Source organism: Pristiophorus japonicus, chromosome 16 (assembly GCF_044704955.1).
Source record: "Pristiophorus japonicus isolate sPriJap1 chromosome 16, sPriJap1.hap1, whole genome shotgun sequence".
In the NCBI taxonomy this organism is placed as follows: domain Eukaryota; kingdom Metazoa; phylum Chordata; class Chondrichthyes; family Pristiophoridae; genus Pristiophorus; species Pristiophorus japonicus.
Window position 1 is genome coordinate 52,340,581 of NC_091992.1, and position 23,787 is coordinate 52,364,367.

The window sequence follows — 23,787 nt, forward strand, 5'->3', positions numbered from 1 at the left end:
GTTTCTCCTCATTTACTCTTATCAAAACCCTTTGTTATCTTTTAAATCTCCCCATAACTACCTCTGCTCTAAGGAGAACAACCCAAGCTTCTCTAGTCCCTCCACACAAATCTTTGAAGGTGGCAGGACAAGTTGAGAAGGCTGTTGAAAGAGCACAGGATCATTGGCTTTATAAGCAGAGGTATAGAGCACACAAGCAAGGAAGTCCAGCATCCCTGGTACCATTCAATGCCCTCTCTAAGGCCATGACATCCTTCCTAAAGTGTGGAGCCCAGAATTAGATACAGTACTCGAGCTGGGGCCTAACCAGTGATTTATAAAGGTTTAACATAACTTCCTTGCTTAACATAACTCCATGCCTCTGTTTATAAAACAAATGATCCTGTGCTTTTTTAAAAAAAAACTGATTTGTCAACTTGTCCTGCCACCTTCAAAGATTTATATATGTACATCCCCCCCAGGTGTCTCTCTTCCTGCACCCCCTTAAAATTGTACCATTTAGTTTATATTCTTCCTTTCAAAAGGCATCACTTCTGTGTTAAATTGCACCTGCCATGTGTCTGCCCATTTCACCTGTCTGTGCTCCTGCAGTCTGTTACTATCCTCCTCACTGTTTACTTCATTCTTTATTTTTGTGTCATCAAACTTCAAAATTATAGCTTGTATGTCCAGGTCATCAATATATATAAAAAGAGCAGACCTAATACCAATTCCTGTGGGACAGTGAAGACAGCGGTTCACCACTAGTCGCTACTTTCTGTTTGTTGGCTAATTTTGTATCCATACTCAAGGCTTTTAAGTAATCTCAGTCTGACTTTTGTACAACCTCAGTATAAACAGGTAGATTTGATTTGCAAAAAGCAATGTGCTAAATGGCAAAATCAAACTTAATTTTTTATTGGTGGGTTTGGAAGATCAAGATATGGCTAAGATTTTTAAAAATTACCAAGTTGAAAACATTGGAAGACAGACTCCAGAGGAAGACCAATGTTGGTATGACTGGGATTATTTTTGCTTAATATGAAATGACGACTAACCTGGACATGTTCTGCTATGGCTAGGTGGACACGAGAAATGTAGGCAAATCATCATCGTAGGCAGTCCCTCGAATCGAGGATGTCTTGCTTCCACGCCAAAAAGGGATGAGTTCACAGGTGTTTCAATGAAGGACCTAATACTCTGGATCCCAAAATACACATTGAAGGGTGGAAGATGCCTGCGCATGGATTTTTTTTAATGTGTGGTGGCCGTCGCACACCAACCACCACACGGGCTTGACAAGCTAGGTCTTAGTCCAGTGGCAAGGATTAACCAAGGCAACTGGAGATCAGCTCTGCTGCACGGACCCAGTGCGCACATATATCTGTGTGAGCTGACCCGTGCAGTCCTAGGCCCTACCCTCTTCTGGGCCTGAAGTCATGCCTCTCCTGGGCACGCCCACACACAATGCCGACATGCACACGCGAGCGTGCCCGCACTGTCCCCGGCCACGCGCACCATGCATGCGCGCACTGCACATGTATACACACGCAAATTGTAGACGAATATAAGTCACTACCTATCTTGCAGATCAGTATGAAAGAATGCTGCTATGTTTTAAAAGGCAAGATGATGATCAAGTGGAGCTCATAGCAAAACAAATGAATAAAAATGGCTGTAGGCTGAAATGGTGATGTTATCCCCATAAGGCTGCAGCACTTTACTATGCTATGTATTGTCAATCATTTTTACATGTCTAATGAAACAAGAAATGTCAGTTAATTACCTATATAAGTAAACAGTAGTGCAATTTTGGTATGTTTTTAGCATTTCAGTAATCATATTTCAGGTGAAAGACTGTTTGGCATTTGACATTTTGTGTTCAGATATAAAGATGAATATAAAGCTGTAGCATTATGTCGTTTTTTTGTGCCATTGGTAATTGTTGGTGTGCTCTGCCTACTCCAATCGACAGAGCTCTCTTTAGTTGCAATAAGTAATGCTACATATAGCATTTTCCCGCCTTCCCTCTGTTTCTCTCCTTCCCGCTCCTCCCAAAAGTTCCATTTGCTTGAAACTATATCATGCGAAGGGCTATGAGAAAAGTGATCTTCATAATAGCACTTTAAATAGCGCTATACTAATTTAAAAGATGACTGAGGAAATTGAAGATATATTTCTGTTCATTTGGAGCATAATGAACAATAATTTACAGCCAAGCTACATTCATCCATTTCAAATATGTTCTGTATTACAGTATGCAAAACAATATTCTAAAGTAATTCAAAGTTTTATCTGCCAACAGAAAGTGGGCCTCAGAATGAAGCCAGTATATCAAGTGATGAGACTGATGACGAATATACACCAGGTGGTAAGAAGTGGAGTAATTTTTCTCGTGTTTCTGTTCTGATAAGCCCACTTAAAATATTAACTTTGTGTACTGCTGTCAGAGCAATAACAAAACATTAATGCAGGAGTTGTTGAAACTGTTGATTTTATAATTGTTACGAATAAATCAGTTTTAAAAAAAAATATATAATAATTATACCTGTCAACTGCAAGACGAAGTAGTTGTAAAAATTTGGTAAACTTGCATTTAAAATAAAGTATAGAACATTACTAATTGGTGATTGTAATTAAATAAATGTAAGTATAAAAAAACTAGTTTCCTGTGCTGATTAGTCTGATTCATTGAATTTTCAGGTAAGGCCTGTAGGTGATTTTTCTCGTTTCTGCTGAAAAAGGCAGTCTACGTATAGTATACTCTTTAATTTAAGAAACATCTACAACATTCAACTGGAGTGGGCTGGCATTAAGATTATTTGAGAGGTTGAGGTTCATGACATCACAACAGTGAAGGGGTGCCATGTGATCAACCTTATTCCTATACAGCATACACATCATATGCAATATTGGTTTGCTTTTACCCAAATTCAGTTTGGATGTGAAGGCCCTAGCCGATAGATTATCTTTCTTATGAAGATCGCATTCTTGATGCACCGTTGAAGTAGTGACAAGGGCGAGATCATGTCTTCTTGAAATCCTCCTCATTGTTCACTATGCTTCCAAGTTTTGTGACATCTGTAAATTTTGAAATTGTGCCCTGTACACCCATGCCTAAGTCATTAATATATATATCGAGAAAAGCAATGGTCCTAATACCGTCCCCTGGGGAACAGCACTGTATATTTTCCTCCAGTCCGAAAAACAACCGTTCACCACTATTCTCTGTTCCTGTCACTTAGCCAATTTTGTATCCATGTTGCCACTATCCCTTTTATTCCACGGGCTTCAACTTTGCTGGCAAACCTATTATATGGCACTTTATCAAATGCCTTTTAGAAGTCCATGTAGACTACGTCAATTGCATTGCCTTCATCAACTCTCTGTTGCCGCATCAAAAAATTCAACCAAGTCAAACATGATTTGTCTTTAACAAATCCATGCTGGCTTTCCTTAATTAATCCACACGTCTCTAAGTGACTTCATTTTGTCCTGGATTATCGTTTTTAAAAGCTTCCCCACTACAGAGGTTAAATTTGCTCGACTGCAGTTGCTGGGTTTATCCTTGCATCCTTTTTTGAACAAGGTGTAACATTTGTAATTCTCCAGTCCTCTGGCACCAGCCCTGCATCCAAGGAGGATTGAAAGATTATGGCATTACCTACACAATTTCCACCTTTACTTCCCTCAGCATCCTAGGATGCATCCCTGCAGGGGACCGACTCTTCCAATGTAAAATTTTGCGCATGAGCGAAACCTCGAATGGGCTGTACATTCTGTGCCCTTGTGATCAACATGGAGGGGTATGAATTTGTCAGAGGGGGTTGTCGATGGTGATTAGCAGGAGCTTTACTTGACATGGTGGCCAGATTTCATGAGGACTACTGTGTAATCCTACCCAGGGATGGTGATGCAGGACTCTGATTCTATTTTTTTTGTCTTATAATGCAGGATGTTTTACTACTGCTATATAAATACAAGTTGTTGTTGTATGAGTACAGCTAGCCTGAGAGTCAGAAGGAATTTATTATTGAACTTCAAAGTGGCATTAAGAGTCAATCACATAACGTAGGCCAGATTGGGAAGGGATAGCAGGGCATTGGGCTTTTACAACAACCCAGAAACTTTTGTGCTTTTATTGAAGTTTCCATGGTAGGAGTAGAATGCTAATCTTTGGGTTGCTTGTCCAGTACCATAATTATTAGACTACTTTACCCTACCTATTGTGTTTAAAAGCTTTAAGGAATGTGTTGGAATTGCTTTAAATGGACAGAAAGTTTCAATTCACACCTCATTGTGCAGAGTCCTCTGCAAATTTAAAATGATTGCAGAGCCTGCTTCAACCACTACTGAAGCAGCTGATGCATGCTCCCATACTGATACAGCAATAAGTCGATGTATTCAGCACGTGCTCCACTCAGTGGAACATAAGGATGTTTAAACAGGCTGTGTCAGGAGTGTAAGAGGTCTGCCCTACAATTACTCCAATTGTTTTTAGCAGTGCAAACTTTAAAATTGATGCCAGAGATCAGCTGATATTTGAGTTGATCAACAGATCTTTCAATATTGATTACACGAGCAGCTCACGATAAAACTCAGTCATCATAATCATTGTAGGTCTTGCATTCTACTGGTATAGTGACTCTCTGATTTATCTTGCAAAAGAATCAGCTGATAAACTATCCATGCATAAACCAGTCTGTTCAGTGATTTGTTTTAACATTCAATACATAGTTATTTTGTTTTGACAGTTATTCACAGTTGATTAAGACAATACTTATTTTATTCCATGTTTTTAATGATTATTACGGTCACGAGTATTGGTTACATGAATTAATTTACAAAGTTGTTTTGAAGTACGAACACGGGAACATGAGTAGGCCATTCAGCCTCTCGAGCCTGTTCTGCCATTCAATTACATCATGGCTGATCTGCGACCTAACTCCATATACCTGCCTTTGGCCTATGTCCCTTAATACCTTTGGTTAATGAAAAGCTATCAATCTTAGATTTAAAATTAACAATTGATATAGCATCAACTGCTGTTTGCGGAAGAGAGTTCCAAACTTCTACCACCCCTTGTGTGTAGAAATGATTCCTAATTTCACTCCTGAAAGGTCTAGCTCGAATTTTTAGACTATACCCTAGACTCCAAATCAACTGCAGGCTCCCAACCAGCTTCTGGCCTGATGCCTCCTCACAAGCTTTCTCTGCTTGACAGAGAACGCAGCGTACAGGGAAAGACCAGACTCTCTTTCCTCCTTTCCCCCCCTGCCCTCGGTCACAAACCCCCCCCACTGTCAAGATTGGGGCCTATGACTCCTATCTTTGTTAAATTCAAATGTATATTTTTTCAGAAAGATAGAAAATGTGTTAAGGAATTATGCTCAGTAGATGTGGTTTATAAAGCATAAACACTGGTAAACGCAAAGGTTTGCGGCTATTGGAAAATTTTATGCGATGGTTTTATTTATTTTTTTGCTAGCTAATTTTTCTTTTTTTTTGTATTCTGTGCTGAACACCATCCCTAGTTGATAGGACAGGTTGGAAACCCATTCTTAGATCTCTGCTCTTATTGCCCAATAACCAATTGCAAGTATGTGTGTGAGAGCAGCACAAGAACAGTAGTGCTTTCCAGTTTTTCTCCATCATTCTGCTCTTTCCCTTCCCTTGGTGCCCGACTCGTGATTGGGAACTTTCCATGTCGGAATGTTGATGTGAGCCAGTATCTTACCATTCTGTGGCACTATGCTTTGAGACTTCAATGAATTGCAGCCTATTGCCGTTCTAATCCCAGTTACAGCATTTTAGTTTTGTTAAATTCCCTGTGTAATTAGGACTAGCTATCATCCACAGTGAAATCATAGGGAAACGATTGTGTCCTTGACTTTGCATTTTGGTTTCTCCGCCCATTCCATTTGTTTTAAATGTATTCTATGTTTTCTCCATTGACAGTCTTGACAGCTCTTTTCTATTTTCTCTACATTGTAAAATATTGTTGTTTAGTAATCCTAATAATTCTATCACTTTGGAAATAGTACTCCAAATATTACTGAACATTTTAGTGCTTCAGAGTCCTACTGATATTACTTTGCTAAATCCTGTATGTGGAGGTTGAACAAATAAGGGAGAATAGTGTGCAGGTATGGTTTTCTTCATCTTTCAGGAATAAATTCAATCTTAATTTACATAGCTCCTCCCCAACTTGCACTACAGTTTTCTGTCTGTTCTAATGCTGCTTGAAGCAACCAAATATTTGTGTTGCATTACTTGTGTTATCTCTTGGTCTCTGCTGCCTCTTTTAGTCAAAAATGATAGTTCAAAATGAGTCCTTGTATCTTAATGGGATAGTATCCCCAGTAATCTGACTCACTTGCCATTCCCACCACTCAGGTCCAAATTGTATTTGGGAACTGGAACTTTTTCAAAATGTGAGAGAGCATAGCTACAACACTGAGGGTCATTAGGGTGTAGTTTAGGTCACTTGATTTGTTTAAGGCAAGAGGATGTGTGCCCGGAGTCCAAAGCACATTAAAGGTATGGCATGGATGAGAGATTATAACTTGTGAAAGTGATTTTGGTTACATTGAATGAGATTCTGGGGCATAGAAGCAGGGGAACATGGCCAAGTGAGCAAGAACTGTTCTGGCGAACAAGTGAATGACTTAAAGGCTTCACAGTAGGTTCATGTATTATAACAAAATCACTGTTTATGGAATTGTATACTCATATATTTGTATTTTGAGTTCAAGACATAGGGCTAGATTTTTATTGGAATAATAATTCCTTCAATGTAAAGTTTCCAATTTTAAAATCAACAATTCTCCCAATTCTAATGACTGGGATCTGCTAGTGGAATTTAAGAAATAACCTATCTTAACTACCTGTGCCCCATCTGAGTTTTTCCAGGGATGCTAGTGGGAAGATGGCCCCTCTTCTGCATCTGTGGATATGTTCTGTTCTGGGACAATATTGTGATCTGATTCTCAACTATACATAGGGGGACAACTTTTAAAATGTTTAATGGTTATGATAGGCATATAATTAGTTGCTTTTGGTGGTAACCAGTTTGGTTGGTGCCAAATTCAGTTTGTCGAATGTTGCTTTTAAGTTGGTAGAGAAATATTTTGTTTGTTCCAAAATTGGGTCGTCATACCTGAAGAAGAGCAAGGAGTTCTCGGTGTCCTGGACAACATTCTTCCCTCAACCAACACCACTAAAATTAATAAGGTGGTCATTTGTTCATTTTCTGTTTGTGGGACCCTGTTGTGGGCAAATTGGCAACTGCAGTTTGTCTACATGAAGTACTTCAAAATAATTTACTGGAACATCCCTAAATGTTGTGGGTTAGCCTTGCCTTAGTTGTGGCAGTCTCACTTCTGAGCCAGAAGGTTGTGGGTTCAATCTCCACTCCTTGCCTTGAATACATAATCTAGGCTGACGCTTCAGTACAGTGCTGAGGGAGTGCTGCAATATTGGAGGTGCCATCTTTCAGATGTGGTGTTGAACCGGGGCCCCATCTGCCCCCACAGGTGAACGTAAAAGATCCCGTGGCACTATTCGAAAAAGAGCAGTGGCGTTCTCCTGGCGTCAACCAACATTTATTCCTCAACCAACATCCCTAAAACAGATTATCCATTCATTTATCTCATTGGTGCTTTTGGCACCTAGCTGAGTGAAAATTGGCTGTTGTTTTCCCTACTTTACAATAATGACTGCACTTTATATTAATATTTAAAAAAAACTTTATTTAGCCTTGAAGTGCATTGGGACATTCTGAGGCCAAGAAAGGTGCAATATAAATGCAAGTTCTTGCTTAATGTATTGATTGTGACAGTTGCTTGTAGGAAAATGTTTTTAAGAATATAAAGCTAGCTTTCCATTCGAAGTTTAATTTGTGCATCTTAAATAGTATATATTCTGTATTTGTGTCTCTTAGATTCGACTCAGCAGGAGCTTTCTGAAACTAGTGACGACCCAGAAGTAGAAGTTACTATTGAAGGTAAGCATTGAGTTTTTGGATGTTTTAACTTATTTGGCAGAGTACACAGGAAACACTATACGCATTGTAGTTGAATATTTACTAATGAGTTTGGCATTCAGTTCTAGTGTTTGTTTTAATCTAAAACACTAATCTGCAAAAAAACTTGCATTTATGTAGTTGCAGATGCAGCTGGATGTGTTTTTCTTCCATAATTTTTCTTCCTGCATTTCTGGCCTAGTCTTTTTCTCTACCTCATATTTATAAAAATATGGTGACGGTATAATTCTGAGTATGTCATAACCCAAAATCTTAAAATTGGTTGAGAATGGCTTTAGAAAATGACATAAACCAATAAGCTCTTGTGCTTCAAAAAAAAATTCTAGTTTAGCTTCATGATTTCTTCAGATGTCTGAAGGGGAGCGCTTGATTGAAAAGTTGTATTTTTTGGAGGAGGAATAAGTGAACTACCACTGGTCAAAATTTTGAACTTTGACTAAAACAAGTATTCGGGTCTATCTTGTGGGGCAGTGATAGTGGTTCTTTGAAAAATTGGAATTTTCCAATCCCTGCATTCTCATGATAAACGATTCAAAAAGCCATGAGTGAGAAGGAGGATTAATAGCTGGAGTTGTCCTAATAGAAACCTCAGTTTGTTAAAACTAAAAATTGTGGTATGTGTTATTCCTCACGTATCAATTGTATCTAATGGAAAGAGTACGGATATGACACATGGGAGAGATATGGTGGTGAGAGAACATACAGTAGCATATGGAGGAACAAAAAAATGTATAATGGGAATAATTGTAGAGTTAATGAGAATATGAGGGGAGAAGGAAAAGACAGACAAACAAGAATAAGAGGGAAGAGAAGAATATGGGAAGATGAAAGGGCAGAATATAGGAGAGAGGCAAAGTTTAATCCAGGTTTCAAATAAATAGTTGGGTACAAAGCTAAACTCTTAAAGTAGGTTTTAAAACGGCATGCCTGGTGTACTTGTACTTTGTGAGACAATAACGGATCTGTGGAGACTTAATTGAAATTTTCAATACTAATATCAATAGTTCTTTGGTCGATAAGGGTGACAAGGGATATAGAGCATATACAGGTAAATGAAGTTGAGGTACAGATCAGCTGTGATCAAAGAGAATGATAGAACAGGCTTGATAGGCTGCATAGCCTTCTCTTGTTCTCTGAGGGTATTGACGCACTATATTTAAGTCTTGTGGTTTTTGGTTACTATACAGTTTCTCTTTCCAGAGCTTAGGAGTTTTGAAAGATTGTCCACTCCTGGCCTTGTAGTATAGGGGGAGCATTACAAAAATGATCAGTTTTCAAATTTTACTGCTGAAATTTAGCTCTAAATGCTTAACTGCTCAGCTGATTTCATAAAGGGTATTGCAATTGGAGCCACTCACACTGACTTGAAAGGGGGAAAGGGAATTGGCTCTACTCATCCATCATAGGCAGTCCCTTGAAATCGAGGAAAACTTGCTTCCATTCTCAAAGTGAGTTCTTGGGTGACTGTACAGTCCAATGCAGGAATTACAGTTTCTTGTCACCGGTGGGACAGACGGTGGTTGAAGGAAAGGGTGGGTGGGGAATCTGGTTTGCTGCATACTCCTTCCGCTGTCTTTGCTTGATTACTGCATGCTCTCGGCGACGAGACATGAGGTGCTCAACGTCCTCCCAATGCTCTTCCTCCACTTTGGGTGGTTTTGGGCCAGGATTTCCCAAGTGCCGATGGGGATGTTGCACTTTATCAAGGGGCTTTGAGGGTGTGGTTGAATCGTTTCCTCTGCCCATCTGGGACTCGCTTGCTGTGTAGGAGTTCAGAGTAGAGCGCTTGCTTTGGGAGTCTCGTGTCGGGCATGCGGACGATGTGGCCGTCTTAACGGAGCTGGTCGTGTATGATTAGTGCTTCGATGCTGGGGATGTTGGCCTGAGCAAAAACAATGACGGTGCGTCTATCCTCTTAGTGGATTTGAAGGATCTTGTGGAAGCAGCGCTGGTGGTACTTCTCCAGCGTTTTGAGGTGTCTACTGTATATAGTCCACATCTCTGAGCCATATAGGAGGGCGGGTATCACTACTGCCCTGTAGACCATAAGCTTGGTGCCAGATTTGAGGTCTTGGTCTTCAAGCACACTCTTCCTCAGGCGACAGAAGACTGTGCTGGCACACTGGAGGCGGTGTTGGACCTCATCATCGATGTCTGCCCTTGCTGCTAGGCTCCCGAGGTATGGAAAATGGTCCACGTTGTCCAAGGTTGCGCCGTGGATTTTGATGACGGGGGGTGGGGGGGTGGTAGTCAGGTTGGTGGAGGACCTTTGTCTTACGGCTGTTTAGTGTAAGGCCCATGCTTCCGTACGCCTCTGTGAAGATGTTGATGAAGGCTTGGAGTTTGGCCTCTGCGTAGACGCAAGCGTCTTCTGCGTATTGTAGTTCAATGAAAAGATGGGACGACCTTGAATCTAGCCTGGAGGCGACGAAGGTTGAATAGGTTCCCATTGCTTCTATAGTTTAGTTCCACTTCAGTGGGGAGTTTGTTCAGAGTAAGATGGAGCATTGCAGCAAGGAAGATCAAGAAGAGTGTTGGTGCGATGACGCAGCCCTGCTTGACCCGGTCCGGACGTGGATTGGGTCTGTGGTGGACCTGTTGGTCAGGAGCACGGGTTTGCATGTCATCATAGAGCAGGCAGAGGATGGTGACAAACTTTTGGGGGCAGCTGAAACGGAGGAGTACGCTCCATAGTCCATCACGGTTGATCCTTTCAAAGGCCTTTGTGAGGTCAAAGAAGGCCATGTACAAGGGTTGGCGCTATTCCCTGCATTTCCCTTGTAGTTGTCGCGCCGTGAAGATCATGTCCATTGTACCCCATAGTGGACGGAATCCGCACTGGTGACTCTGGGAGGTGCTCTTGAGCCACAGGGAGAAGACAGTTGATGAGGATTCTTGCGATGACTTTCCTAGTGGCCGACAGCAGAGAGATTCCTCTGTATTTGCCGCATTTGGACTTGTCCCATTTTTTTGAAGATGGTAACGATTACGGCATAAGAACACAAGAAATAGGAACAGGAGTAGGTCACACAGCCCCTCGAGTCTGCTCCGCCATTCAACACGATCGTGGCTGATCCGATCATGGACTCTGGTCCACTTCCCTGCCCGCTCCCCATAACCTCTTAATCCCTTAATCCCTTATTGGTTAAGAAACTGTCTATCTCTGTCTTAAATTTATTCAGTGTCCTGGCTTCCACAGCTCTGTGAGGCAACGAATTCCACAGATTTGCAACCCTTTGAGAGAAGAAATTCCTTCTCATCTCAATTTTAAATGTGCGGCCCCTTATTCAAAGATTATGCCCCCAGTTCTAGTCTCCCCTATCAGTGGAAACATCTTCTCTGCATCCACGCTGTCAAGCCCCCTCATAATCTTATATGTTTTGATAAGATCACCTCCCATTCTTCTGAATTCCAATGAACAAAGGCCCAACCTACTCAACCTTTCCTCATAAGTCAACCCCCTCATCTCTGGAATTAACCTAGTGAACCTTCTCTGAACTGCCTCCAAAGCAAGTATATCCTTTCACAAATATGGAAACCAAAACTGTACGCAGTATTCTAGGTGTGGCCTCACCAATACCCTGTATAATTGTAGTAAGACCTCCCTGCTTTTATACTCCATCCCCTTTGCAATAAAGGCCTTCCTGATCACTTGCTGTACCTACATGCTAACATTTGGTGTTTCATGCACAAGTACCCCCAGATCCCGCTGTACTGCAGCACTTTGCAGTTTTCTCGCCATTTAAATAATAACTTGCTTTGATTTTTTTTCTGCCAAAGTACATGACCTCACTTTCCAACATTATACTCCATCTGCCAAATTTTTGCCCACTCACTTAGCCTGTCTGTTCTTTTGCAGATTTTTTGTATCCTCCTCACACACTGCTTTTCCTCCATCATCATAGGCAGTCCCTCGAAACGAGGATGACTTGCTTTCATGCCAAAAAGGGATGAGTTCACAGGTGTTTCAATGAAGGACCTAATATTCCAGGTCCTGAACTACATCCTGAAGGGTGGAAGATGCCTGCGCATGGATTTTTTTAACATGTGGCCGTTGCATGGATTTTTTTAACATGTGGCCGTTGCACACCAGCCACCACACGGGCTTGACAGAGCTAGGTCTTGGTTCAGTGGCAAGGATTTCCCAAGACGACTGGAGACCAGTTCTGCTGCTCGGACCTAGTGCGCACATATGTCAGTGTGGGCTGCATTACAACAGTGTCTATACTTCAGAAGTTCTTCATTGGTTGTAAAACGCTTTGGGACATCCGGTGGTTGTGAAAGGTGCTATAAAAATGCAAGTCTTTTTTTTTGGGGGGGGGGGGTTGATGTTTAGAGGTAACAAAGGCATGGATGAGGGTTTCAGCAGCAGATGGGCTGAGGCAGGAACAGGGTCGGATGATGTTCCGGAGGTGGAAATAGGTGGTCTTAGTTATGGTGCAGATGCGGTCGGAAGTTCATTTCAGGGACAAATATGACACCCAGATTGTGAACAGTCTGGTCGAGCCTCAGACAGTTGCTAGGGAGAGGGATGGAGTCGATGGCTAGGGAACGCAGTTTGTGGCAGGGACCGAAGACAATGGCGTTGGTCTTCCCAATATTTAGTTGGAGAAAATTTCTGCTCATCGAGTACTGGATGTCGGACAAGCAGTCAGATAATTTAGATAGAGTGGAGGGGTGGAGAGAATTGGTGGAGGTGTAGAGCTGGGTGTCATCAGCGTACATGTAGAAACTGACTCCGTGTTTTTGGATGATGTCACTGAGGGGCCGCATATAGATGATAAACAGGAGGGGGCCATGGATAGATCCTGGTGGGGGGGGGAGGAAACCAGAGGCAACGGTGCAGGGGTGGGAAGAGTAGCCACTGTTGGACATTCTCTGCCTATGATTAGATAGATCAGAATGGAACCAGACGAGTGCAGTCGCACCTAGCTGGACGACGGTGGAGAGGCGTTGGAGGAGGATAGAGGGGTCAACCATGTCAAAGGCTGCAGCAGGTAGAGAAGGAATAAGAGCCGTTTCAGTACTGTGGCAGAAGCAGAAACCTAATTGGGAGGGATTCAAACATGAAGTTGCGGGAAAGATGAGCACGGATTTGGGAGGCGACAATACGTTCAAGGACTTTAGAGGAAAGGGAGGTTGGAGATGGGGTGGTAGTTTGCAAGGACGGTGGGTTCAAGGGTTGTTTTTTTGAGGAGGTGTGATGACAGCAGAGCCGTTAACAATATTAACTAGGAAGGGAAATATGGTGGTCAGCAGATTAGTGAAAATAGGGCCAAAAGAGCAGGACATGGATCTCGTGGACAAGATGAGCTCGGAAAGGGCATGAGGGGAGATCGGAGAGAAATGGAGAACGATGCGAGTTCAAGGCTAGGGCAGGGGGGAACCTCGGAGAACGCTTAGTCCGGTGGGCTAGGGGAAGGAAGGGAAGTGGCAGAGACAGCTGAACGGATAGTCCCAATCTTAGACAAAAGTCCAGGAGCTCCTCGCACTTGTTGGTGGCGAGTGTGGAGGAGACAGGGAAGAGGCGTTTAAGACAGTTAGCAGCAGAGAATAGTCGCCAGGGGTTATCCTTGCGTTCCAGAGTGATCCTGGAATAATGATCAGTTTCGGCAGACAAGAGTAGGACCCGATACTGCTTTGAGGTCCAGCCAGATCTGGTGGTGAATGGCTAAACCTGCCATATCTGTTCAAGTCTGGGCCCTTGGACTTAAGTGGGGCAGAGTTTTGGACTCGAGGGGAATCGAGGGATTATGGAGATCGGGCAGGCAAGTGGAGTTGAGGTCGATGATCAGTCTCAGTCTTACTGAATGGCGGAGCAGGCTCGAGGGGCCATATGGCCTATTCCTGCTCCTATTCCTTATGTTCTTATGGGATGAGGGCCATACCATGGGGATTGGCCAGGGCGAGAGACACTAATGGTTTGAATGGGGACTAGGACATCAAAGGTGGAGGTGAGGGCAATGTGCACCATATTTTTTATTTTGGGCGCGTGGTCCCTTTAACGGGCTGCGCAGCCCATTCCAAGTTTTACATTGGAAAAGCAGGTCCCGGGCTGCTTGGTACTGCGTGGCCTGGAGTCATCGTTGGGTGAGGGTGTGATTGAACAGATCGGCAACTGCAGAGATGTCGAGGTGAATCATCATCATCATCATAGGCAGTCCCTCAAAGCGAGGATGACTTGCTTTCACGCCAAAAAAGGATGAGATCACAGGTGTTTCAATAATATTCCAGGTCCCGAACTACATCCTGAAGAGTGGAAGGTGCCTGTGCGTGGATTTTTTTTAACGTAGTGTTGCCGTTGCGCATCAGCCACCACACGGGCTTGACAGAGCTAGGTCTTGGTCCAGTGGCAAAGGTTAACCAGGACAACTGGAGACCAGCTCTGCTGCATGGATCTAGTCAGCAAACTTGGCTACGTTACACTCTGTCCCTTCTTCCAACTCGTTAATATAGATCGTAAGTAGTTGGGGCCTCAGCACTGGTCCCTGCAGCACCCCACTAGTTACTGGTTGCCAACCCGAGGATGAACCATTTATCCCGACTCTCTGTTTTCTGTTAGTTAGCCAATCCTCTATCCATGCTAATATATTACCCCCAACCCTGTGAACTTTTATCTTGTGCAGTAACCTTTTATGTGGCACCTTGTCAAATGCCTTCTGGAAGTCCAAATGCACCAAATCCACTGGTTCCCCTTTATCCACCTCTCGGAACTCCCAGCATGCTCTCCTCCTTTCAGCTAAGAGAGATGAGGTCATGCATTTTTTTGTGCAATAGTGCTTCTCTGCCATACTTTAGTGCCTCAGCGGGGATTCCATCTGCTCCTGATGCTTTGTTATTCTTGAGCTGATGGTGGCCTTTTCTACCCCGTGCAGAGCTGGGGTTTTGCTGAGTTGGTGGCGGGTAGAATGCTGCGGGATGGAGTTGAGGACACTTGTGTCGAAGGCAGAGTCTCGGTTGAGGAGATCTTCGAAGTGCTCCTTCCAGCGGACCCTCACTGCCTCGGTGTCCTTAATGAGTGCCTCCGTTCTTGGCCAACAGTGGGGTAGTGTCTTGGGTGCTTAGGTGGACTTAACTGCGGTGAAGAATCCTCGCACGTCATGGTGCTACTAAAACAAAACTGGCAGCAGAAGGGAACAAAGTGGAGCTATTTAAAAAAAAAAATACACTAGTAAATGCAATGTGGGATAAAGTTGGCAATTCATTAAATAAAACTGGTTTCATGGTAGCTTACTTTTTAAATAAAAGCTCCTTTTAAGCTAAAGAAATGAAAAATAGCGCCTGGAATAAAAGTTGCCTGAAGAAAGAGTTAGAACTTTAGTTTAAGAAATGGTTTGTAAATAAGTAAGATGCTAGTGGCCCAGGTTTGTCATCTGGTTGGAAGACATGGTTTAGCAATTAGGGTTGCTGCCTCTGAATGGAGGCATTCCTGGAGGTTTGATCATGTGACATTCTGACCATGTGATGCCTGATCACATGACTTCTACAAATGTTACTGCATTTACTTTAATAAAGGTTGAGTGCCCTGTAGTTGACTATTTTTGCCTGTGGTTTCGTGCCAGCAGCTTCAAGTTCCATGAACCAGGAAGCCACCCGTGAGCAGGCAAAGGGCCGGGTCAGAGGGGAGTCGAGGGTAGGGCAGTGATTCGCAATGGGGAAACTAGAGGTGGGAGGAGCTGATTCCACCAGTAACCAATGGTAACTCAATGGAAATTGCACTAATAAATAGTAATACTTGTAAAATAGTAATAATAACTCACTAATAGTCTACATGTAAGTGGTAGTAATAGGTGTAATGCCCAGATATCGCACCTGTAACCAGTACTAATCCTATAACCCGCTGATAGTCACCCTCAAACCGTAACCATAATCCCCTGCACTGTACAAGGTGCGGCCAAGCCCGATCCCTCTCCCCATTTTTTTGAACTCTGATTCTGTTTGAAAGTGACCTAAGTCAGAGCTGATCTGTACTTGGACTTCACACATCAAAACCGGGCAACATAGGCCGATCTGAACCAAACCGAGAGATCGCACAAAGGGCAGTGGGCTCAGTGTTTGGGGCATTTCTCACAAGTCACATTGCCCTAAACACAGTTCAGCAGCAACAATATTTCTAAATCACTCAATAAAGGAGAATTTTCATTGAATGATCAGAATTACAGAACAGGAGGAGGCTATTTGGTCCCTGGTGCTGGCACACTCTCCTGCAACCTCATTATCCCTGCCCCCCCCACCCCCCCTCTCCCCAATCATTTTATAGTTCTCATTTTCAAATATTTATCCCAGTCCCTTTGAAATGAGGTTTTAGTCTTGGAGGGGGTGCAGAAAAGATTTACGAGAATGATTCCAGGGATGAGTGGCTTCAGTTACGTGGATAGACTGGAGAAGCTGGGGTTGCTCTCCTTAGAGCAGAGAAGATTTGATACAGGTATTCAAAATCATGAGGGGTCTGACAGAATAGATGGAGAGTAACTGTTCCTAGTGGCAGAAGGGTCAAGAACCAGAGGACACAGATTTAAGGTGATTGGTAAAGGAATCAAGGTGACATAAGAGAGCGGTTAGGATCTGGAATGCACTGCCTGAAAGGGTGGTGGAGGCAGACTCAATCGTGGCTTTCAGGGAGGGCTACAGGGAAAGGGCGGTAGAATGAGACTAGCTGAGGTGCCCTTGCAAAGAGTTGGCACGGGCTCGACTAGCCGAATGACCGTCTCGCGTGCTGTAACCATTCATGATTCTGGGATGGTTGGGAACCCAGCAGCAACAGCACCTAGTATCTGGAGCACAAAGAGGAGAACGCAAGTGTTTGTAAGTAAATAAATAAATAAATAAATAAATATTTATTTATTTATGGTTATCCATGGCTTTGCTCAGATTCAGAGTTTCAACAGTCAATAGTTTGCGAAGGATTACCTCGTGGCCAATGCCAAGCACAAAAAAGTGTCTCAGCATTTGTTCTAGGAATCCATCAAATTCGCAATGTCCTGCGAGGTGCTTAAGTTCGGCGACGTAGCTCGCCACTTCCTGGCTCTCCGACCGTTGACACGTGTAGAACCGATACCTTGCCATCAAAATGCTTTCCTTAGGATTTAAGTGCTCCCGTACCAGCGTACACAATTCTTCATAGGATTTGGTTGTTGGTTTTACTGGGGCTAGAAGATTCTTCATGAGGCCATAGGTTGTTGCCCCACAGATGGTAAGGAGGATCGCCCTTCGTTTGGCAGCGTTCTCATCCCCTTCCAACTCATTGGCCACGAAGTATTGGTCGTGTTTCTCCACGAAGGCCTCCCAATCGTCCCTTTCTGAGAACTTCTCCAGGATACCAACTGTTCTTTGCATTTTTACGCAGTTGTTCATTATCTCGTTACCAATTGTTAAGCTCATAATAAAGGATGAAACTGAGTACTGTGAACAATGAGTAAGTGTGACCGTAGCTCCTTTAATTAGACTCAAGTGCTGGTACCTCGGTGGCCTGCTTATATACAGTGCTCCCAAGGGATGCTGGGATCCCTTCGAACTCCAATAGGTAGGCCCTCTGGTGGTGGTGTAATACAGGTTACAAGGGGTTAAATACATAATAATAATTACCATTAATCTGCCAAGCAATCCAAACTTAGCATGGGGCCATCTTAGAATGTTCATTTTTAGGCAAGCTTTTGCTGAAAAACAAAAGTTAACATAGCTTATGTCCAGTTATTTCCATGAAAAACTGATTGAAGAATTCTGAACGATGGCAGGCACCAAACGGCTTGTTGGTTTTGTTGATACAGAAGTTTGCTTTCAATACACTGCTTTTGAATCTAGTTTCAGTTCCGTTATGGTTCTCCGATCAGTATCTGATCTAGTAGTTTTCATTCACTAATTAGATCAGTTATTCCAAACTTATTTGGATAATATAGAGCCCAGTGAACAATTTCTTACTATTTTAATCCCAAATGTTTAGCTACATTGCTTTGAAAAAATTCCTGCTTCAATGTGGTTCAAATACCATAGAATGAGATTTCTGCAATGTCTGGAACCAAAGCAGATATAATATAATTTTGCTTCTCTTCCCCATTGTCCATTTTCTTTTCTATCTCTCTTTATTGCTCTTTCTGTCTTTTTCTCTCGCTCTCTTGTCTTTCTGACCTTTTTCTCTTCTCCCCCTGAAATATAATACAACAGCTGTTCCACACACACATTTGTATAAAGTGAAATATTTACATAGACTGCCGTAGAGAGACCGAGAGACAGACCCTTCCCTGGCCCGCTTATGAACTGTATGGGATGCCACCCACACCAGGGTCGATGTCGGACTAGGGATGTTTCCGGACTAAAGAGTCCCGGATTGAAGAGATACAGCTTGTATTATTATGCCTTCATGGATGCTCTATATTAAATTGGCCTAATCGGATTTGTATGATAGGCAGTCACTGATCTCTAATACCTTTTTAATGAATTCCATGGATAGATTTAGAAAGCAAAATTAATGAAACTGTTTTCTGTTTACAGATGATGAATATTTCCCACCAAATAAGCGACCAAAGACTACTGTGCAGTCAACAGATGCTGGGGCTACGGTGAAACGGAAAAGTAGGGAGTTCAATTTTGGTGAGTTAATAGCTCGTCTGCATCTGAAAAAGTTGGCTTCAATTCCAAGAGAAACAGGAGTCTAATCACCAGAGACCTGCTAGATTCCATTTATCCCATGGCCATGGCCATACCTCATTAAATAATGCCGAAGTTAGTGCGTGTAAATAAATTAACAAAGGATTTGGTTTTCCCCCATCAAAAATCTATGCATTGTACACTAAAAAATATTTAATTTCAGAAATTTAAAAAAGATGGGCAGGTTTTTGCAGACTGAGCATGCAATGTCTACTGATAAAGTCCATATAGGTTGTGCATTATTAAAATTTTTTCACTGTCTTGACATTTTGGGATTTCCAGTGTTGTGGTTGGTAATGGCTTGGCAAGGAAAATTTGTTTTGTGTAGCGTGGGATGGTTTATAAACAACTTCTTCAGAAAATTCAATGGCGCTAGTATGCGGAAAGAAATAATCATGCAAAGATTGCACTTCAACAATATGGTGCGCAGTATAATTTTAGATTTTACAACAATCTGCTTTGTGTAATTTGCATTGTGTAATTAGTTTGTTTTTAACCATCATATGCATTCATGCTGGAACCAGACTTTTGAACAAATGATTTTTGTCAACTCTATAAAGTTCATTGTAGATGTATTCTATCATTATTGTGGTACAGCTTTTGCTCATAGTGGACAGCACTTGGCGAACACAGGATTAAGGATTTCCATTTTTATATTTATTGCCTTTCATAGTGACCATTGTACTACATAGATTTGCCAACACATCTGACCCATTACTACTGTTGCTGAATACTGTTTACAGTATTTTACTGAACTTTTTCCATAACTGAAAACATTGTTTTTAAATGCAGAGCAATGGAATTCCAGAATTACTGAGTTAAGAAAACAAGTGGAAGATCTTTTTGATACGAAATATGGTAACTGTTTTATTTAAATCTATTGTAAAGTGCTAAGCAGACTGTACTGTTAATGAAGCTACCTTAATAAGTTTCAATTATCTAAAAACATGGATTCATTCACTTTCATCTCTTTAGTGCTTGGTGTATTATAGCAAAGAGACTGTCAGCAACTGCATATATTGTATGTCTGCTTACATCATGTACTTATTTATTTAAATTTGTGCCAAATATGTCCTTCAGGAATCTCCTCGCTGTTTATACGAACTAAAAATTTATTAGAAAATAATTAAATGGAAATTATTTATTCTCGGCATCTTCTACACTGGTGTGTGGCGGGGGTGGTCCATTCTGCACAATTAGGATGGGGAGCAGGGACTCTATATTGGACGCTTTGGTCGTGGAAATGATCAATCGTTCTTAGCTGCATTTCTCATTGAATTACCTGGTCTTATCAAAGTTATTGTTTGCTCTGATAATCTGAAAGCACCTAAGCTATTGTTCTAAATCAGCTGCCTCCTCACACAATAAACAAAAGATCTTGTGGATTAGAAAATGTTATGTTGGATTTCACTAATGTTATATTTTATAGGCCAAGCCCCAAAAGTTTGAGGAGATTATCGTGGTAAATTGGGATGAGGCCATAGATTTGTAGATGAGAATGAGGCAGCATCAAGCTAGTATATGCACAAGGACGGGGGATGATCAGCAAGTGGTTAGGTGGGCGCGGGTGGAGAAGTGCAAGAGATATAAAGATGGGAAGAAGGAAAGACTTGGATTTATATAGCGCCTTTCGCGACCACCGGGCATCCTAAAGCGCTTTACAGCCAATTAAGTGCTTTTTGGAGTGTTGGCTCTGTTGTAATGTATTAAACGTGGTAGCCAATTTGTGCATAGCAATGTGATAATGACCAGATAATCTGGGCCCTGGGATATTTTACGTCTACCTGAGCGAGTGGACAGGGCCTCTGTTTAACATCTCATCCAAAAGACGGCACCTCCGACACTGCAGCACTCCCTCAGCACCACACTGGAATGTCAGCCTAGATTTATGTGCTCAAGTCCTTGGAGTGGGACTTGAACCCACAACCTTCTGAATCAGAGGCAAGGGTGCTACCCACTGAGCCACAGCTGACACTAGGATTTAGGTCAGCTTGAAGGGAGTTGGAAAATTAAATTTGATGGTGACACAGTGGGATGAGGTGGGCAAATATTGCAAGGGTAGAAGTATGCAGTCTTGATCATATGGATATTGAGATTTTGAAAGCTGTTCAAGGTCGAACAGGACCTGGCAGAAATGTGTTCTCATGTTTTGGGCGCGCGGCCCCTTTAATGGGCTGTGTGGCCTATTCAAAATTTTGCGCATGCATGTTTTTCCAAAAAGCCGGTGAACCGGTTGCGCAGAACCTCCATTTAAGCATAGCTTAAAGGGAACATTGCCCGGCAGTTGTACTCAACCTGACCAATGTGCCATGGTTGCACTGCTTGCTTTAGCGTAGAGAAAACTGAGAAGATTTTATAGAGGTGTTTGAAAGTATGAAGGAAGCAGATTCAGTAGTAACTTTCAAAAGGAAATTGGCTATATACATAAAGGAAATATTTGCAAGGAGAATGGGACTAATGGATAGATGTTTAAAAGAGTTGACACAGGCACTATGGCCTGAAAGGCCTCCTTTCTATGATTCTAACTGTTGAGGATATCTAGGTCTGCAAGACATCTTATTTCCAACCGTGTCCTAAGGAGATGCTGAGTGCATCGGCTGCCCCGATAAGAACGACTCTTTTTTTTCCTTCTAATTCTATTTAGTCAGTCTACATGTGTGGGGTTGCGAACTGTGGAAGAAAATACAACATTGTGCAGTTTCTCTTGTTCTAAAGAGCATCTTCCATACACTGTTTCTACCCAGCATTATCTTGGAACTTGCTGGGACTGATTTGTTTAATTAAAACTGTGTGAGGTGTATTAGTTACTTCAGGATAAATTAGACAGCTTGATAATTGGGAGGGTTCTGTGAGGATACCTCATGATGTCACAAACTTATATCAAAGGAGGTCTCTTTCTTCCCCCCCCCCACCCCCCCATTAGCGTTTTCTCCAGAATGGCATCGCTCCAGTAGCATACGGAGAATTAAGATTCTACAGTTTAGCCAATCTTTCTGTTCAGCATTCAAAATAGGTATGCTCTTTATTTAATCATGTATATTGCAAAGCGGAGTATAAGGAATTAGAAGAACGAGTATTGTGTAATGCTGTTGTAAGCCATTGTATGTATCACAAGAAGTTTAACATTATTGTGTAAACCTTTAGCTCAAGCCACTCGTGCTACAGGACCAGTTGTGATCCCATATCCACTCTTCCAGTCCAACTCTGAAGATCTGTGTGTTGATGGTTTACCTGAAGGCATTCCATTCAGGCGGCCATCTACCTATGGCATTCCAAGATTGGAGAGGATCCTACTCGCAAAAGACAGGATAAAATTTGTTATAAAAAGGTATGGATTTAGTGAGAATTTATAATCCACTTAGATGGTCTTGTCCTTTTAGTGCAGGAATTTTGGATACTTAAATCGGGTCACAAGCAAGTATGCTATGTTGGATCTCGCTCAGTTTTGTTTTACAGTCGTACATCTGTTGTGACATTTATCTACAGTATAATGAACTCTAATTCTACAAATGAAAAGCAGTACATTTTTGAACGTGTGTAGAGGGATTAATCTTGGCACTTAGGGCCCAAGTTTCCACACGCGCCTAGAACGGCGCAGTCCCGACCTGGACGCCCGTTTTTCGCGCCACAAAGTGTGCCTAAAAAAACCCTCCGTATTCTCCACCTCCCTGCAGGTCCTCTGGCCCTCGGCGCAGCGCAGCAGGAGCTGTAGGGGGGCGGAGCCAGGTCCCTGCGCTGAAAACAGTGCCGGGACCTCTGCACATGCGCGCTTCAGTAGGCACGCAAATGCCGTAGCTCCAGGCGCCCGAAACTGTGTGGGAGGGGCCCGAAGCATGCCGCCCCTAGCCCTGGCCGAATGGCCTCACTGGGGCTGCGTGAATGAAGCTCCTCCCACGCCCAGCTCCTGCTTCCTCCCGACCCGACTCGACTCCCGCTCCCCCCCCCCCCCCCCGGACCCGACCCGACTGCCGCTCCCGCTTCCCCCCCGACTGGACCCGACCCGACTGCCGTTCCCGCTTCCCCCTGACTGGACCCGACCCGACTGCCGCTCCCGCTCCCGCTCCCACCCGACCCGACTGCCGCTCCCGGACTGGATCCGACCTGACCACCCCCCTCCCCGACCTGACCACCCCCCTCCCCGACCTGACCACCCCCCTCCCCGACCTGACCACCCCCCTCCCCGACCTGACCACCCCCCTCCCCGACCTGACCACCCCCCTCCCCGACCTGACCACCCCCCTCCCCGACCTGACCACCCCCCCCCCCCCCGACCTGACCACCCCCCCCCCCCCGACCTGACCACCCCCCCCCCCCGACCTGACCACCCCCCCCCCCCCCCGACCTGACCACCCCCCCCCCCCGACCTGACCACCCCCCCCCCCCGACCTGACCACCCCCCCCCCGACCTGACCACCCCCCTCCCCGACCTGACCACCCCGCTCCCCGACCTGACCACCCCGCTCCCCGACCTGACCACCCCGCTCCCCGACCTGACCACCCCGCTCCCCGACCTGACCACCCCGCTCCCCGACCTGACCACCCCGCTCCCCGACCTGACCACCCCGCTCCCCGACCTGACCACCCCGCTCCCCGACCTGACCACCCCGCTCCCCGACCTGACCACCCCGCTCCCCGACCTGACCACCCCGCTCCCCGACCTGACCACCCCGCTCCCCGACCTGACCACCCCGCTCCCCGACCTGACCACCCCGCTCCCCGACCTGACCACCCCGCTCCCCGACCTGACCACCCCGCTCCCCGACCTGACCACCCCGCTCCCCGACCTGACCACCCCGCTCCCCGACCTGACCACCCCGCTCCCCGACCTGACCACCCCGCTCCCCGACCTGACCACCCCGCTCCCCGACCTGACCACCCCGCTCCCCGACCTGACCACCCCGCTCCCCGACCTGACCACCCCGCTCCCCGACCTGACCACCCCGCTCCCCGACCTGACCACCCCGCTCCCCGACCTGACCACCCCGCTCCCCGACCTGACCACCCCGCTCCCCGACCTGACCACCCCGCTCCCCGACCTGACCACCCCGCTCCCCGACCTGACCACCCCGCTCCCCGACCTGACCACCCCGCTCCCCGACCTGACCACCCCGCTCCCCGAC

The 23,787-nt window shown here is 44.3% G+C and overlaps 1 protein-coding gene across 7 annotated transcripts in view; it reads left to right on the top strand.

Annotated features, from left to right (window-relative positions):
- LOC139226496 (general transcription factor II-I-like) overlaps window positions 1-23,787 on the top strand; it is a 208,328-nt gene that overhangs the window by 106,945 nt on the left and 77,596 nt on the right. For all 7 annotated transcript variants that reach the window (XM_070857315.1, XM_070857313.1, XM_070857316.1 and 4 more), the window contains exons 12-16: window positions 2,285-2,350; window positions 7,922-7,984; window positions 18,512-18,610; window positions 19,460-19,525; window positions 21,812-21,995. In XM_070857315.1, coding sequence (XP_070713416.1) covers window positions 2,285-2,350; window positions 7,922-7,984; window positions 18,512-18,610; window positions 19,460-19,525; window positions 21,812-21,995 — 478 coding nt within the window. The remainder of the gene's footprint in view (window positions 1-2,284; window positions 2,351-7,921; window positions 7,985-18,511; window positions 18,611-19,459; window positions 19,526-21,811; window positions 21,996-23,787) is intronic.